Genomic DNA, 18,438 nt, shown 5'->3' on the forward strand with positions numbered 1-18,438 from the left:
TGTGAGTTCAAACCCCGGCCGAGTCATACCAAAGACTATAAAAATGGGACCCGATACCTCCCTGCTTGGCACTCAGCATCAAGGGTTGCAATTGGGAGTTAAATCGCCAAAAAATGATTCCTGGGCGTGGCCACCGCTGCTGCTCACTGCTCCCCTCACCTCCCAGGGGGTGATCAAGGGTGATGGGTCAAATGCAGCACACCTAGTGTGTGTGTGACTATCATTGGTACTTTAACTTTAACTTTAATATTGCACATGGGTCCGATATCAGCTAGAAAACATTTATTGGATTATATCAGCTAAAACGTCCGATTCAACAACTCCAATACAATCCAATTTTTTTATATATGTAAAATGTTTTTTTCTTGTATTTTTTTTCCCTTTTTAAGTGTAACTTTCCCTTTCTTTTTGTGGTTTGTGTTTTTTTAGCGGTGTGCCGATCAAATATTGATATCGCACATCGGTCCGATATCAGCTAGAAAACATTTATTGGATTATATCGGCTAAAACGTCCGATTCAACAACTCCAATCCAATTTTTTTTTTAAAACCCCGAAAGGGACAAGCGGTAGAAAATGGATGGATGGATGGATGTAAAATGTTTTTTTCTTGTAGTTTTTTTTCTTACTTTTTAAGTGTAACTCTCCCTTTCTTTTTGTGGTTGTGTTTTTTTAGCGCACATGGGTCCGATATCAGATAGAAAACATTTATTGGATTATATCAGCTAAAACGTCCGATTCAACAACTTCAATACAATTTTTTTTTATATGTAAAATAATTTTTTCTTGTAGTTTTTTTTCCTTTTTAAGTGTAACTTTCCCTTTCTTTTTGTGGTTTGTGTTTTTTTAAGCGGTGTGCCGATCAAATATTGATATCGCACATGGGTCCGATATCAGCTAGAAAACATTTATTGGATTATATCGGCTAAAACGTCCGATCCAACAACTCCAATACAATCCAATTTTTTTTTATAACTAAAAATGGATGGATGGATGGATGTAAAATGTTTTTTTCTTGTAGTTTTTTTCTTCCTTTTTAAGTGTAACTCTCCCTTTCTTTTTGTGGTTGTGTTTTTTAGCGCACATGGGTCCGATATCAGATAGAAAACATTTATTGGATTATATCAGCTAAAACGTCCGATTCAACAACTTCAATCCGATCCAATTTTTTTTTATATGTAAAATGTTTTTTTTTTGTAGTTTTTTTCCCCTTTTTAAGTCTAACTTTCCCTTTCTTTTTTTTTTTTCTTTTTTTTTTTAGCGTTGTGCCAGTCAAATATTGATATCGCACATCGGTCCGATATCAGCTAGAAAACATTTATTGGATTATATCAGCTAAAACGTCCGATTCAACAACTCCAATCCAATCCAATGTTTCATTTTAATATGTAAAACGTTTTGTACTTGTAGTTTTTTTTCTTCCTTTTCCTTTACTTTTGTTTGCTTACAACTTATTTATTTAGTTTGTCCTAACAAACAATATTAGACACGTGTTATTAATATCAAAGAATAAAATGCGTTGGAAAGGTAAAGTTGAATAAAACGCCATTTAATTCCAAAATGTTTTCCCTATTGGAAATAATGGAAATTGTCTGTCACAGAGTTTTATTTAACCCTGATTTAGGAATAATTGCACACATCCTTCTTCTACTTTACGCTACACTTTTCACCATTGGGAGAAACACACACACACACACACACACACACACACACACACACACACACACACACACACACCCACACACACACACACACACACACACACATACACTGCTCATTAAGTTCACCTGCTGGAAATCTGATACTAACTAGCAAAGCCTCCTAAATGGTGAGCAAACAGTAGGACTGCTCCCCCTGTTGGCCAGTGTTTCCATGCCCTCACATCTTTGTTTCTCCATCCGAGCTAATTGTGCAATATTTATATTCTTTAAAAAATTTATATTTAATGTGTGATCTCCAGGAGTCGTCGGACAGCAGCAACACCACGGTGGAGGATGAAGACGTGAAAGGTAAGACCTCTCTCTCTCTCTCTCTCACACACACACACACACATTATTGTATTTCTTACCTTCTTGAGACCTCCGAATAATGCCTCTCGCTTCAGGACCAGCCTTTCTAGATATATAAAGATTTGTATTTACAACATTAATAATATATACAAACTATGCAAATATAAAAAAACTTGTTGTGAAAAATGAGTTGGAATTTCACGAGAAAAAGGTCACAGCTTCACAAGACAAACTTACAATGTTGTCAGCATTATAATAAAAGTCGTCATTTTACTCAACGCGAGTCAAAATTTTACAAGAAAAACTGAACATTTGTGCAACGTTATGATCAAAGTTAGAATTTACTCGATAGCATTCGCAATTTTACAAGAAAAGCTTCACATTTTGGCAATTTTATGAAACGAGTCGTCATTTCACTCGACAAGAGTCACAATTTTATAAGAAAACTTTGAAATGTTGGCAATATTATAATAATAATAATAATCGGAATTTCACTCGGCAAAATGATGACAAAAGTCATCATTTCACTCCAAAAAGGTCACTATTTTACAAGGACGACAACAAAAAATTGGCAATATTGTGATAAAAGTCTGATATTTATACGACAAATGTCACCGTTTTGCATTGAAAAGTAGTCATTTTTACGTGAAAAAGTCATAATTTTACGAGAAAATGTTGCAATATTACACAAATGGAAAGAAATCCCAATTTTATAAGAAAAAAAGTCGACACATTGTAAGAAAAAGACTGTTTTTAGTAAAAAAAAAAAAAAGTGTTTGTTATTGGTTTTCTTCATTATTTACTTCAAGTTATTACAGTAATAATAATAATAATACCTGTGATTTATATAGCGCTTTTCTAAGTACCCAAAGTCGCTTTACATGTAGAAGCCATTATGTCTATATATACATATTTATTTATTTATTTATTTGATCAATTTTGGCCAAAAGGGGCGCATTTCAATTTCTTACATACACTTGTTATTTCCTATGTTGACCAGAGGAGGAGCACTTTTAAAAGCGACACACAGTCAATTTGAAAAAATCCCTCCTTTTTTTGACCACCCTCATTTTGATAGATGTCACCACCAGGGAACAAATGAGACATTCTCTATTAGACGCAATGTTATTGGGACCATGATTTATGTCATCACTTGTTCACACCTCCTCATATGGAAGATACTTTTCCTTCTTCGTGTCTCAACAAGGGTACACAATACAAGATCACACACACACACACACACACACGCGTAAATGAATAAACGTGTATAATTGTGCTTGTGGTCACATGTTTTGTACAATGCTTCATAGCGAGAGGTGTTTCTAATGTTTTGACCCTCTGGTGTAGCTAAATAGTGTAATCAGATTACATGTTGACAAGTACATGACAAGTGGACAACATCAACAACAATTGAATGCATTGAAATTGATGGTTTATGCCAGGGGTCACCAACGCGGTGCCCGCGGGCACCAGGTAGCCCGTAAAGACAAGATGAGTAGCCCGCTGGCCTGTTCTAAAAATAGCTCAAATAGCAGCACTTACCAGTGAGCTGCCCCTATTTTTTACATTTTATTTATTTACTAGCAAGCTGGTCTCGCTTTGCCCGACATTTTTACTTCTAAGAGAGACAAAACTCAAATAGAATTTGAAAATCCAAGAAAATATTTTAAAGACTTGGTCTTCACTTGTTTAAATAAATTCATACATTTTTTTTACTTTGCTTCTTATAACTTTCAGAAAGACAATTTTAGAGAAAAAAATACAACCTTAAAAATGATTTTAGGATTTTTAAACACATATACCTTTTTACCTTTTAAATTCCTTCCTCTTCTTTCCTGACAATTTAAATCAATGTTCAAGTAAAATTTTTTTTTTTTATTGTAAAGAATAATAAATACATTTTAATTTAATTCTTCATTTTAGCTTCTGTTTTTTCGACGAAGAATATTTGTGAAATATTTCTTCAAACTTATTATGATTAAAATTCAAAAAAATGATTCTGGCAAATCTAGAAAATCTGTAGAATAAAATTTAAATCTTATTTCAAAGTCTTTTGAATTTCTTTTAAAATTTTTGTTCTGGAAAATCTAGAAGAAATAATGATTTGTCTTTGTTAGAAATATAGCTTGGTCCAATTTGTTATATATTCTAACAAAGTGCAGATCGGATTTTACCTATTTAAAACATGTCATCAAAATTCTAAAATTAATCTTAATCAGGAAAAATTACTAATGATGTTCCATAAATTATTATTTAAATTTTTTCAAAAAGATTCAAATTAGGTAGTTTTTCTCTTTTTTTTTTTCGGTTGAATTTTTAATTTTAAAGAGTCGAAATTGAAGATAAACTATGTTTCAAAATGTTATTGTAATTTTTTTCTTGTTTTCTCCTCTTTTAAACCGTTCAATTAAGTGTAAATGTCATTCATTATTAATAAGTCAAAGTCAAAGTCAGCTTTATTGTCAAACAACTGTTTGTACAGGACATACAGGTGGACGAAATTGCGTTCCTCTCACATCCACGGTGTCTATAAATATAAAGTGTAAAAGAAAAATAAAAAAGACAACAATTTAAACAGTCGCATGAGGGGGGGGAAAAATATACAGGGGAAGAAGATATTACCAGAATATCTATAATATCTATCTAAGTATTCAGATGGGAGTGCAAAGTGCAATGTAAACAGTGTAAACAGTTAAAACAGTTAGCAGCATTTTGAGTCCGGAGTAAAGTGGCTAAGTGATAGATGGTGTGTGTGTGTGTGTGTGTGTGTGTGTGTGTGTGTGTGTGTGTGTGTGTGTGTGTGTGTGGGTGAGTGGGGGGGGGGGGGGTGGGGTGTAGTGTCTCAGTTCACAGTTCAGTTCAGATCAGATTGCAGGGCAGAGTGAGAAGGGGGGGGGGGCCGGGAGAGAGTTCAGCTTCCTGACAGCCTGATGGATGAAGCTGTCTCTCAGCCTACAGCTGATAATAACATAGAGTTAAAGGTAAATTGAGCAAATTGGCTATTTCTGGCAATTTATTTAAGTGTGTATCAAACTGGTAGCCCTTCGCATTAATCACTACCCAAGAAGTAGCTCTTGCTTTCAAAAAGGTTGCTGACCCCTGCTTTATGCAGTCGTGCCGTGACCTCTTACTGACCCCCTGTGGAGCTTGGATGTACTGCGCCCTTTGGGGTCAGGACTAAACTCTAGACGAGACGAATGTATGTTTTTGGCATCATTCACTCTCCTGTGTTGTCTCCTTCCAGGAGTTACTTTCATTTTTCAGGGTTATTTTTAATAATCAGTCCAGTACGGTTTGCGACTAGTTCTGTTAGTTAGGACAAGTGCCGCAGTTCACAGCCTCGTTGTTATCAAGTCTTAGCTCTACACCGTTAAGTATGAAGATGTACCGTGTTTTTCGGACCATATGGCATCCCGGAACTACCTTGTTCTGGGATGTTTGGAGTCTTGATTTGAGGGTTTTGGAGGTGCTGGGGTACCAGGAGGTGCATGCGTAGTCGAAAAAGGGTTCCCGCTAGAATCTTCATGGTGCTTTTGTTGACCAGAGAGGAGATTCTGTAGAGACGTCTTGGGGACGTCTCTGCGCTGCTGACCTGTCTCCTCTCGGGATGGTCTCCTGCTGGCCCCACTATGGACTGGACTCTCACTGTTATGTTAGATCCACTATGGACTGGACTTTCACTGTTATGTTAGATCCACTATGGACTGGACTCTCACACTATTATGTTAGATCCACTATGGACTGCACTCTCACACTATTATGTTAGATCCACTATGGACTGGACTCTCACACTATTATGTTAGATCCACTATGGACTGGACTCTCACACTATTATGCTAGATCCACTATGGACTGGACTCTCACACTATTATGTTAGATCCACTATGGACTGGACTCTCACTATTATGTTAGATCCACTATGGACTGGACTCTCACATTATTATGTTAGATCCACTATGGACTGGACTCTCACTATTATGTTAGATCCACTATGGACTGCACTCTCACACTATTATGTTAGATCCACTATGGACTGGACTCTCACACTATTATGTTAGATCCACTATGGACTGGACTCTCACTATTATGTTAGATCCACTATGGACTGGACTCTCACATTATTATGTTAGATCCACTATGGACTGGACTCACACACTATTATGTTAGATCCACTATGGACTGGACTCTCACACTATTATGTTAGATCCACTATGGACTGGACTCTCACATTATTATGTTAGATCCACTATGGACTGGACTCACACACTATTATGTTAGATCCACTATGGACTGGACTCTCACAATATTATGTTAGATCCACTATGGACTGGACTCTCACTATTATGTTAGATCCACTATGGACTGGACTCTCACTGTTATGTTAGATCCACTATGGACTGGACTCTCACACTATTATGTTAGATCCACTATGGACTGGACTCTCACTATTATGTTAGATCCACTATGACTGGACTCTCACTATTATGTTAGATCCACTATGGACTGGACTCTCACTGTTATGTTAGATCCACTATGGACTGGACTCTCACTGTTATGTTAGATCCACTATGGACTGGACTCTCACATTATTATGTTAGATCCACTATGGACTGGACTCACACACTATTATGTTAGATCCACTATGGACTGGACTCTCACAATATTATGTTAGATCCACTATGGACTGGACTCTCACTATTATGTTAGATCCACTATGGACTGGACTCTCACTGTTATGTTAGATCCACTATGGACTGGACTCTCACTGTTATGTTAGATCCACTATGGACTGGACTCTCACACTATTATGTTAGATCCACTATGGACTGGACTCTCACTATTATGTTAGATCCACTATGGACTGGACTCTCACTATTATGTTAGATCCACTATGGACTGGACTCTCTCACTATTATGTTAGATCCACTATGGACTGGACTCTCACTATTATGTTAGATCCACTATGGACTGGACTCTCACACTATTATGTTAGATCCACTATGGACTGGAATCTCACTATTATGTTAGATGCACTATGGACTGGACTCTCACACTATTATGTTAGATCCACTATGGACTGGACTCTCACACTATTATGTTAGATCCACTACGGACTGGACTCTCACTGTTATGTTAGATCCACTATGGACTGGACTCACACACTATTATGTTAGATCCACTATGGACTGGACTCTCACTATTATGTTAGATCCACTATGGACTGGACTCTCACTGTTATGTTAGATCCACTATGGACTGGACTCTCATTATTATGTTAGATACACTATGGACTGGACTCTCTCACTATTATGTTAGATCCACTATGGACTGGACTCTCACACTATTATGTTAGATCCACTATGGACTGGACTCTCACTATTATGTTAGATCCACTATGGACTGGACTCTCACTATTATGTTAGATCCACTATGGACTGGACTCACACACTATTATGTTAGATCCACTATGGACTGGACTCTCACACTATTATGTTAGATCCACTATGGACTGCACTCTCTCACTATTATGTTAGATCCACTATGGACTGGACTCTCACACTATTATGTTAGATCCACTATGGACTAGACTCTCACTATTATGCTAGATCCACTATGGACTGGACTCTCACAATATTATGTTAGATCCACTATGGACTGGACTCTCACACTATTATGTTAGATCCACTATGGACTGGACTCTCACTATTATGTTAGATCCACTATGGACTGGACTCTCACTATTATGTTAGATCCACTATGGACTGGACTCTCTCACTATTATGTTAGATCCACTATGGACTAGACTCTCACTATTATGCTAGATCCACTATGGACTGGACTCTCACAATATTATGTTAGATCCACTATGGACTGGACTCTCACAATATTATGTTAGATCCACTATGGACCGGACTCTCACACTATTATGTTAGATCCACTATGGACTGGAGTCACACACTATTATGTTAGATCCACTATGGACTGGACTCTCACACTATTATGCTAGATCCACTCGACGTCCATTGCACCGGTCGCCCAGGGCGGGGGTCCCCACATCTGCAGTCACCTCCAAGGTTTCTCATTGTCCCATTGGGTTGAGTTTTCCCTTGCCCTGGTGTGGTATCTGAGCCGAGGATGTGGTTGTGGCTTGTGCACCCCTTTGAGACACTGGTGGTTCAGGGCTATATAAGTAAACATTGATTGATTGGTTGATTGATAATTGTGAAGTCACTGACTTTCTTAAGGTTGATTTGGGACATCGAACAGTCACTTTGAGTTTCTTTTTGTGATCTTGACAGAAGACGCCCTCCACGTGCCACGTGGTGTTCCTTGTTCTTGACTTCATTGGCGCCTTAGATGGTGTCGTTACTTCCTGCCCGTGTTCCGCGCCTGTCTGGGTTCACCACTCCGAACGGGAACACGTGAAGAAAGTGCTACAAACGTGTCTTGGCCGTGCACACACACGTGTTCTATCAGTGTTTATCCAGCATGCCAACACACACGTTCATATCCAAGCCGAGTACGATGCGTCTAAATGAGGTCGCAAACGTATAATTTCTGTGCCAGGCGTACGGAACAGAATGTTCGCTTCCTCCTCCGCCTTTCCTCTTAATCTTTGCAACTCTTGTGTGTCAGCCATTCCTTAGCAACCTTGGCTGAGGCCTTTGTGTGCTGTAGAAGCTCCACAAGGACGTTTCTTGGTCTGGTATCGGACAAAAGCTGTGCTGCTTTTGCTATTTTGTTTGCAAATACTTATTAAGCCCCGTAAATTGGATTGACCTGACATTTCTCACACAAAACCCTTTTAGGACGGGGCTCGTCAACTCAATTGTTCATCGTACTGTGGCCTTAATACCGTGGTAATACCGTACCGTGAGATTTGGATGTCGTTACATCCTTACTCATAATTCATTGAGCATTTGTCTATTGATTATAGAACTTTAAGGATTTCCAGCATGTCTTCCAAAGTATTTTCACCACAATGCAAAGGCGACAACACGAATCTCATTTAGATCCGTGTTTCTTAACCATAGGGTTGGGGCCTATTGTTGGGTTACGATTAAAGATTACTGATTAAGTGTTGTGTAGTGGAAAATTTGGTCCCCAAAGTCAAAAAGCTCAAGAACCCCTGATTTAGATAACTGGGAGACGATAGTAGGCTCAAGCTGAACGTTAGCTTCATTAGCAGAACGTTCATGGGTCCAGGGAGAGAACTACCACAGTCCTAAATTGGAGTCCACCTAGGGAGGGGTGTTTGTTGCTAAAGAGGGATGTGTCTTAAATTAGCGCTGCTGTCCGGGGGACAGAGATACCAGTGTTCAGAGAAGTGTGCTGCTCAGCTAGCATCTGACAGAAAGGTAACAAACCAGAAGACGGTCCGCTTCCTACCGGACAACTTTCCACTTACGGTGGTTCCAAGAGGCAGAACAGTTAGGATCGTGTCGGTCGTGGCATTTTTCTGATCGTAAGTAAGGGCCGGACAGCTGCTTTGTAACCTGAAACCTCGATCGGCTTCTGGACTACCACTTTTGTTATCAGGCCTGAGAACACATGTAAGTCTGCTTGTGGGGACTACTTAAGTACTACAGTAGTCACTGTCATCTAGCTTTGTTCTATCAGTTCTCTACAACCTTTATATACCTTACTTTGTGCACTGGGAATACAAAAGGACCTTCACCAAAGTGTTCCCACAATGCTGGTAGGGCTGGGCGATATGGCCAAAAATAAAGATCACGGTTAGTTTTTTCATATCATCGGATCTCGATTAATATCACACATTTCTTTGACCCTGCCGGTTTTAAAGCATCTGTACTGAAAACTTAATAAACTAGAGATGAATTCAACATTGTATTAACTTACTGAGTAAATATTGAAACTTTTACTTAATAGCAAAACTAATGTATACAAATATGAAATAACTGGTTCGCAGTCCCCAGTGTTTGCGCAGGGATGCAAGACCCAAAACTAATTTCCCCGTCTAATATAATGACGACGTTTCAAAATGTAAACTTTACCTCTTTTAAATCCTAATGCTACATACCCTGTTGACATCACTGCTACTTGCAAATGTGCATCATTTTTTTAAAATAGTTGCGGGCAAAAAATATCGGTCTGGTGGCTGCACCGCTAGCAGCGGCTAAACGGCTAATGCTACTTTGCAGACTCCCCTCGCATTTTCATTTGGGTGCTACTTTTTTCCAAACGATTCAGCAAATTTGTTGCGTTGTCCTTTCGTGAGGGCGCCAACCGCAGTCATGCCTTCCTTGTACATCCGCTCGATTGGCTTCACATCCCACCGACACACAACCGAAGTCGACTTAGTTTTTATCTCGACAATAGCTTCGTCTTTGGAGGATAACGCCGAGTCAAGACTGACATTGATTTTGTTTCGCTCCAAGTTTCGTCACTTAGTTACTTCTGCGTTGCCACACAAACGGAAGATGAGCAGGAAAAGGTTGACTCTGATTTCCTTCAAGTTTGATCGAGTTAATATGCTCACAGCTGATCACCGTACTCGACCTGGAATGTACCACGATCATGTAATCGGACGCATGCAATTGTCCAGAATGTCTTGCAGTCAAGATTCAAGGGACAACTAAGGTGATTGAGTCATTGATTGATTAAAACTTTTATTAGTAGATTGCACAGTACAGTACATATTCCGTACAATTGACCACTAAATGGTAACACCCGAATACTTTTTTCAACTTGTTTAAGTCGGGGTCCACGTTAATCAATTCATGGTAATGAACTGATTAAGAGTAGTTCGTCAGTATGTTGTTGTCATGGCAAAATCTGTGATGAATGTAAATGCGGAGAAACTGATTTTTTTCCATAAAGTTTGCGCGATAGCATTGTCGGTTCTTAACTAACTCAAATACTATCGGACAAAAACAAAATGCGTGTCCTGTTTAAGACAGGCTAGCTATTATTGTTCTCAGCCCAAACACCTACTGGGTCTTGAAATATCTCAAATTTCTTGAACTGTGCGTAATAGCAAAGACCGGATTTCGTTGGATTTAAGCCAAGCTGAGGGGCAAAATGTGCAGCTTCTTCAGAACAGGCTAGCTATTACTTCTATCGACCCTGACACATTTTTTCCCACAAGAGAGAGTTGGCTTTTTTAACCCCCAAATTTCTAGTCATACGCTAATTTAAACTGCGTGTAACAGCAGTGCCAGTTATCGACGGATCCAAGCCCAGCCGGAGAACAAAATGTCAAGCTTCTTTTAAAGTAGCGCTTGTACTTTTTTAAACCCAAACACATCCTAGCTTTGAATTATTCGACTTCAGCCACAAGACAAAGTTACCGTAATTTCCGGACTATAAGCCGCTACTTTTCCCCCTCGTTCTGGTCCCTGCGGCTTATACAAGGGTGCGGCTTATATACGGCCTGTTCTTCTCCGACACCGACGAAGAGGATTTCGGTGGTTTTAGTACGCAGGACGAAGACGATGACACAATGATTAAAGACTGACTTTTCATATACCGGTAGGCTGGTTATTTTGATAACATACAGGCGAGCACTTTGTATTACTTTGCACCGTTGTATTATTTGTACTCTGCACGAATGCTGTTCGCCATGTCAAAGATGTGAAAGTTTGATTGAATGATTGAAAGATTTATTGTTAATAAATGGGACGCTTTGCGTTCTCAAACAGTCATCTCTGTCCCGACAATCCCCTCCGTGGTAGCAGGAACCCCTATATACTACGCTAATTACACATCAAAACCCTGCGGCTTATAGTCGGGTGCGGCTTATATATGGAGCCATCTGTATTTTCCCCTAAATTTAGCTGGTGCGGCTTATAGTCAGGTGCGGCTTATAGTCCGGAAATTACAGTACCTATTTACAATTTCTTATGGTGTGATAATATAAAGTTTGTGGTGGTTTTCGACGGATTCAAGCTTATTTCGAGGACAAAATACCTGTTTTGGACAATAGGCCAAAAGTGTACTTATTGGACAAAGCTAACTAGTTCAGTGAGCAGATCTAAGCTGGTTCAAAGAATAATATCTGCATTTTGTTGAGGGGAGTCGAGCTTTCACTTTCCTCAGGTAAAACACCTTTGCCTATCTCAAAATATGGAATGTATTTTTAAAGCTGCTTTTTCATGGAGATAACGATTACGTGGTAACATCGTTGAAAAACCCTTCCACTCGCTAGTCGTCCAATCACATTGCACTGGTGTGGTCTCCCTTTCCTCTAGGTAGGGATAGTCTGTGACGCACTCTGTGAGCCCGTCAATGTCCTCTCCATGAGGCTCCGTGAGCACCTGCCAGTCAGTTACCTGAAAACAGCCCTGTAGTGTCTCTTGGACCCCCTCTGACCACCTTCTCAATGTTTTTTTGGTCACAGGCCGTCTTTTAACCAGAGGCACATAACAGGGGTTGAGGTAAACAAGGTTGTGGTCTGACCGGCCCAGCTCTGGTAGTGGTATGGGGCTATACGCATCCTTGATGTTCGCGTACAGCAGGTCCAGGATCTTATTTCCTCTGGTGTGGCAGCTGACATACTAGGTGAAGTTGGGTAGTGATTTGTCCATAGTAACATGGTTAAAATCCCCTGAGATGAGGATGAGAGTTTTCGGGTGCTTGGTTTGGAGTCTGGCTATCGAGCTGTGGATGACGTCACTCGCAGCTGCGGCGTTAGCAGAGGGGGGGATATATACTCTCTGGGCAAATAATATGGTCTGAGTCCTACAGCTAACATCTCTATATTCGGGTCACAGTATTCACTCTTTTATTGTGATATGACCGGGGTGACACCATTACTTGTTAATTAACAAAGCAAGCCCCCCTCCTTTCCGCTTGCCTCTGGTTTGGTCCAGGTCAGCGCGCACCGTTTGAAACCCGTTTATAGAGACGTTACTAGCAGGAACATGGTTCTGCAGCCACGTCTCAGTAAATTACATTAGGCTACACTCACGATATTCTTTCTGACTACCGGCAAGCACCGACAACTCATCCATTTTATTTGCCAGAGACCGCACGTTACCCATGACGCCGGAAGGAAGATATGGTTTATATCTCCTTCTCTCCCTCCTCGCTTCAGCCCTCTTCTGTCTCGAACGTCTCCCTTTCCCTCGACAGCTACTAGAACCTCCATTAGTCCTTTTTAGCTCCTCCGGGATCTGGTTAGTTGGCGCCGGGTCCGTTAGCTGGATGCTAACAACTGGTATCGCTAACAACTGTTCCCTGGCGTAGATAAAGGAGCCTCTCCACTTGGTGTCCGTCTGAGCTCTTCAGTAGTGTCCCCACCGTCAGTAGGACGAACAAAACTCTTCTAAACGGCATGTTTAGAAGGGCATGACTAGATGAAAAGTAAATGTAAAAGTACAAAGCGAACAAAGACGAAGCGAACTGCAGCAGCGGCCGTCTAAATCGACGCATACGCACTATGGCACTTATGGCACGTCCGACTGGTAGGAGTCCAGGCAGAAGACCCAAGACATGTTAAGGAGACTGTGTCTCCCAGCTGGCCTGGGAACGCCTCTGGACCTCCCGAAGTGGCTCGGGAGAGGGAGATCTGGGCTTCTCTGCTCAGGCTGCTGCCCCATGGATGGATGGATGAATATTTGAGTGGGCCCCAGACCCCTCTGTACCACAAAATCTCGGCCCCGAGGTCAAAAAAGGTTAAGAACCCCTGAACTAGATAATCGTTTATGTTGCTCACGGACGTTTTTGATTGACGGACGATGGCTGCGGGGCTGACTTGCTAGATCAGGCAACTGGTTGAACTTGTTTTTAAATTTGTTTCTCCGATTTGGTTGTCGGCTTCTTCTCCTTCACACTAACTTTGTTAGTTCCGGTGGTTGGAGGGCAGGATTGTGTCGATCTCCGGCCGTGGGCTGTGGACAAACACTACTTCAACAGGTGGCGAAAATGCTCGTACTGCAACTCAAATTACGCCAGCAACTTAAAGCAAAACAAGACGCTCGTATGACACAATACTCATAAGTTGAGGTACCACTCTGTTGCTATGATGTCATTCTATGTCTCGCACTCTAGTCTTCCAGTCACCCATTCAGTGTCCTAATATTAGAAACCCCTAAATCTCTTAGGCGGACATGTATTTACGATGATCACGGTCCAAAGATATGCCGAGGCAGTAAATGCGGAGATGCTTGACAGCATTTCTTATTCCCATCCGCCTCCTCGTCACTCCCACGCACCGCTTCCAATAATTCACTGGCTCCCTCCTGTGGACGTACAGTACGTGTAATAGCGCCACAGACCACTCCACGCAGGTGTTGTGCACATGTACATCCATTATGTTTGTGAGGAAAGACGCCTCTATCTTTGATCTCCGTGCTTCCTCCACCCAGCGGCCGCTAAGTTCGCTGACCTGCTGGGCTCCGTGCGCAGGGGCTCAGGGCCCACGTCGGACGGAGAAGGTCAATCCGCCACCCCCCCGCCCGCCGCCCTCTCCTCCCCGCCCCCTCCCCGCACGCACGCCCCAGCTGTCCCAATGCAGAGTAAGTAGCGGGCGCAGTCAGTACGTTTACATGGCGCCCTCAAACGTATGCACATGCTCCAATGCGCTCTTCCCACCAAGATATCTAAAACTCCCAATGTACTTACTTTTTAAACTGATACAGATAGTTTTTACATTTTACACTCGTCCCTTGGTCGTTAATCGGTCCCAGGCTTGACCGCTATTTCCGCAAAGTAGGATTTGAAAAAATTATACATCAAATATTTTCATAGCTAAAGCATTAAAAAAGATGCTATTCAACATTATCAGAGCAAGAAATAAGTCTCCTTTAATTACCCTTACTCTCCTTCAACCCAATATGGTAATGTTGCCTGAGGCTGAGCCAATCAGTGGCCACGATACTGAACAGCACACTCTGATTGGTTTGGTTTCCTCTAGTGGCCAATACTGTAATATTTATAGTGGTTAGGGTTAGTTTTGGGGTTAGGGTTAGGGTTACTGATACTGAATAGGGTTAGGGTTACTGAATAGGGATACTGAACAGCGCACTCTGATTGGTTTGGTTTCCTTTAGTGGCCTATACTGTAATATTTATAGTGGTTAGGGTTAGGTTTGAGGTTAGGGTTAGGGTTAAGGTTAGGGTTACTGATACTGAATAGGGTTAGGGTTACTGAATAGTGATACTGAACAGCGCACTCTGATTGGTTTGGTTTTCTCTAGTGGCCAATACTTTAATATTTATAGTGGTTAGGGTTAGGTTTACTGATACGGAATAGGGTTAGGGTTACTGAATAGGGATACTGAACAGCGCACTCTGATTGGTTTGGTTTCCTTTAGTGGCCTATACTGTAATATTTATAGTGGTAAGGGTTAGGTTTGAGGTTAGGGTTAGGGTTACTGATACTGAATAGGGTTAGGGTTACTGAATAGTGATACTGAACAGCGCACTCTGATTGGTTTGGTTTTCTCTAGTGGCCAATACTGTAATATTTATAGTGGTTAGGGTTAGTTTTGGGGTTAGGGTTAGGGTTACTGATACTGAATAGGGTTAGGGTTACTGAATAGGGATACTGAACAGCGCACTCTGATTGGTTTGGTTTCCTCTAGTGGCCTATACTGTAATGTTTATAGTGGTTAGGGTTAGGTTTGGGGTTAGGGTTAGGGTTACTGATACTGAATAGGGTTAGGGTTACTGAATAGCGATACTGAACAGCTCACTCTGATTGGTTTGGTTTCCTCTAGTGGCCAATACTGTAATATTTATACTGGTTAGGTTTAGGGTTAGGTTTGGGGTTAAGGTTAGGGTTAGGGTTACTTATACTGAATAGGGTTAGGGTTACTGAATAGGGATACTGAACAACGCACTCTGATTGGTTTGGTTTCCTCTCGTGGCCAATACTGTAATATTTATAGTGGTTAGGGTTAGGTTTGGAGTTAGGGTTAGGGTTAGGTTTGGAGTTAGGGTTAGGGTTAGGGTTACTGAATAGGGAGACTGAACAGCGCACTCTGATTGGTTTGGTTTCCTCTAGTAGCCAATACTGTAATATTTATAGTGGTTAGGGTTGGGGTTGGGGTTAGGGTTAGGGTTACTGATACTGAATAAGGTTAGGGTTACTGAATAGGGGTACTGAACAGTGCACTCTGATTGGTTTGGTTTCCTCTAGTGGCCAATACTGTAATATTTATACTGGTTAGTGTTAGGTTTGGGGTTAAGGTTAGGGTTAGTGTTAGGGTTACTGATACTGAATAGGGTTAGGGTTACTGAATAGGGATACTGAACAGTGGCCAATACTGTAACATTTATAGTTTTAGCTATTTAACCATTTTTATGCCTAAAAAATACTCAATATGAGGACCCAAAAATGGTAGAATGTGCTTTAGAAATATTTCAATGTTTATGTGGTGAAACCGCGATATTTAAAGGACGACTGTAGTTTGGTGAGCAGCTGGATAAAGGTGTATGGCGGTTATGGTATCAGTTTATTTCGAGCATGCATACAGTTACAATATGATACATCACATATTTCCAATTTTTACCGCGACATGTCCGAAAAGGAGTTGGAAGAAGCTTAGCTTATCTAATCTTACCCATCAGCAATTTATAAAACATTTGCTTATTCACTTCCTGTCCGTGAGAGAGGACTAAGACTTTGTCACATTTATGTATTGCATCAAATACTACGAGTCTAAATGGGGGAAGAGCGCCACCTGTGGCCCGCCACTTAAACGGTGTGTGTAAACCTACTGACTGTACTAGAGAACTTTCATAATAGACCAGGGGTGTCCAAACTTTGTCCCCTGAGGGCCGCACACTGAAAAATCAACGCATACGGGCACCATTTTGAATATGGAAAATATAAAAAAATATAGATTTTTTTTTTTCAATCATAAGGGCTCCCCTCAAGTTGGGTTCCAGGGATCTGGAAGGGTCTCAAACGAACAATGGGAGACCGGGCTTTCTGCTCCGCCGCTCCCAGTCTGTGGAACGTTCTCCCTGACCACCTGAGGGCACCACAGACTGTGGATGCTTTTAAAAAAGGATTAAAAACCCTTCTTTTTTAAAAAGCCTTCTTTTTTTCTTTCTTTTTTTTTTAGATGTATGCATACTAGTTTTAGCTATTTGGCTGTTCTAGTTTTTATTTTTATTTATTTTTTATTATCTTTTTTTTTTTTTTTTTTTTTAATACACTGTAGCACTTTGAGGTTGTTTACTCAATGTAAAGTGATTTTTTTTACAAATAAAATCTATTATTATTATTATTATTATTATCAAATCATAAACATTTTGAAAAAAGGCCTTATATATATATATATATATTTTTTTTTTTGTATATTATTATTTAACGCTTAACTCTCTAGATTAAGTTGAGGTTTATTTAGTCAATATAAAATACAAAAAATTGTTTTTGTTTTATGCCCTTGTTCTGTTTTTTTATGGCAAAAACACAAATGTTTCCATTGTGCAATATTTGATGTGAAGGGATTGGAGCCTCTTAGTAGGTCCATAATTCATAACACCATTGACATTAATTCATTTTTTTTTTTTTTTTGAGAAATGACAGTTTAAAAACAAAAACCACTAAAAGTCTTCACGATCCAAAAGGGTCCTAATCATAAGTGTTGAAAATAAGTCTTACATTTTTTTTTTTACCTAACACTTAAGTCTCCTGGTCAACTTCACATCCATCCGTTGATGGGAAGTTTGTATTATTATTTTATTTTATTTTTTTAAATGCATGCCCTTTTTTATAATGCAAATACCCAAATTATGTACTATTTTCCCCCAAAAATATTTAATAGTGAAATATTTGATTTCAAGTTATTGGAGCCTTGACGAGGTCAGTATTTCATAACATCCTTGATTTTGATTCATTATTATTTGTTGAGCAATGAAAGTTTTAAAGGAAAAAAAAACAAAAAACATCCGCACATCCTAACTCAGCTTTGTGTTATTAGAGTCAACATTGCAACTTTCTCTCGTCACATTTCACCTGTTCATTTATTTGACTTTAATTGTTTTATTATAATTATTTTTGATGGTAATTTTAGAATGTGTTGCGGGCCGTAAAAAAATGAGGTCACTTTGGACACCCCTGCACTAGACATGCGTATCTCATATGACATCATACTCAGTGTCCAGGCTCACAGACCTGGTGAGCAGCGTTCGCAGGGCGCAACCGGCGCCTGCTCCCGAACCCGACCCCGCTGCTCCGGCACCGCCTTTGAGCGCGCCCCCCCGACCTCCTCCTGCTCCCGTGCAGGCGACCTCCCCACCTCCTCCCCCTCACACCCCGTCAAGCCCCTCCCCTTCCTCCCCCCAGAGTAAGTATTGAGATGCACGGGTTGGAGTGCAGGCATGTTGTTGGAGTGCTGTGCGAGGCCGGCAAGGCATTCTGGGTAGTGCGGCGAGGTAGCGTTCTGCTCCCATCGCAAGTAGGCTCTCTTTTTCCGGGGCTGGCGATGTAATGGTCGTTTTTGGGTGACGACGTGAG

The 18,438-nt window shown here is 40.6% G+C and overlaps 1 protein-coding gene across 17 annotated transcripts in view; it reads left to right on the forward strand.

Moving 5' to 3' along the window:
- Window positions 1–18,438, forward strand: part of LOC133632149 (calcium/calmodulin-dependent protein kinase type II subunit beta-like) — a 231,670-nt gene that overhangs the window by 201,451 nt on the left and 11,781 nt on the right. For all 17 annotated transcript variants that reach the window (XM_062024415.1, XM_062024398.1, XM_062024401.1 and 14 more), the window contains one exon: window positions 1,959–2,007. In XM_062024415.1, the coding sequence (XP_061880399.1) occupies window positions 1,959–2,007 (49 nt within the window). The remainder of the gene's footprint in view (window positions 1–1,958; window positions 2,008–18,438) is intronic.

Source organism: Entelurus aequoreus, linkage group LG17 (assembly GCF_033978785.1).
Source record: "Entelurus aequoreus isolate RoL-2023_Sb linkage group LG17, RoL_Eaeq_v1.1, whole genome shotgun sequence".
Classification (NCBI taxonomy): domain Eukaryota; kingdom Metazoa; phylum Chordata; class Actinopteri; order Syngnathiformes; family Syngnathidae; genus Entelurus; species Entelurus aequoreus.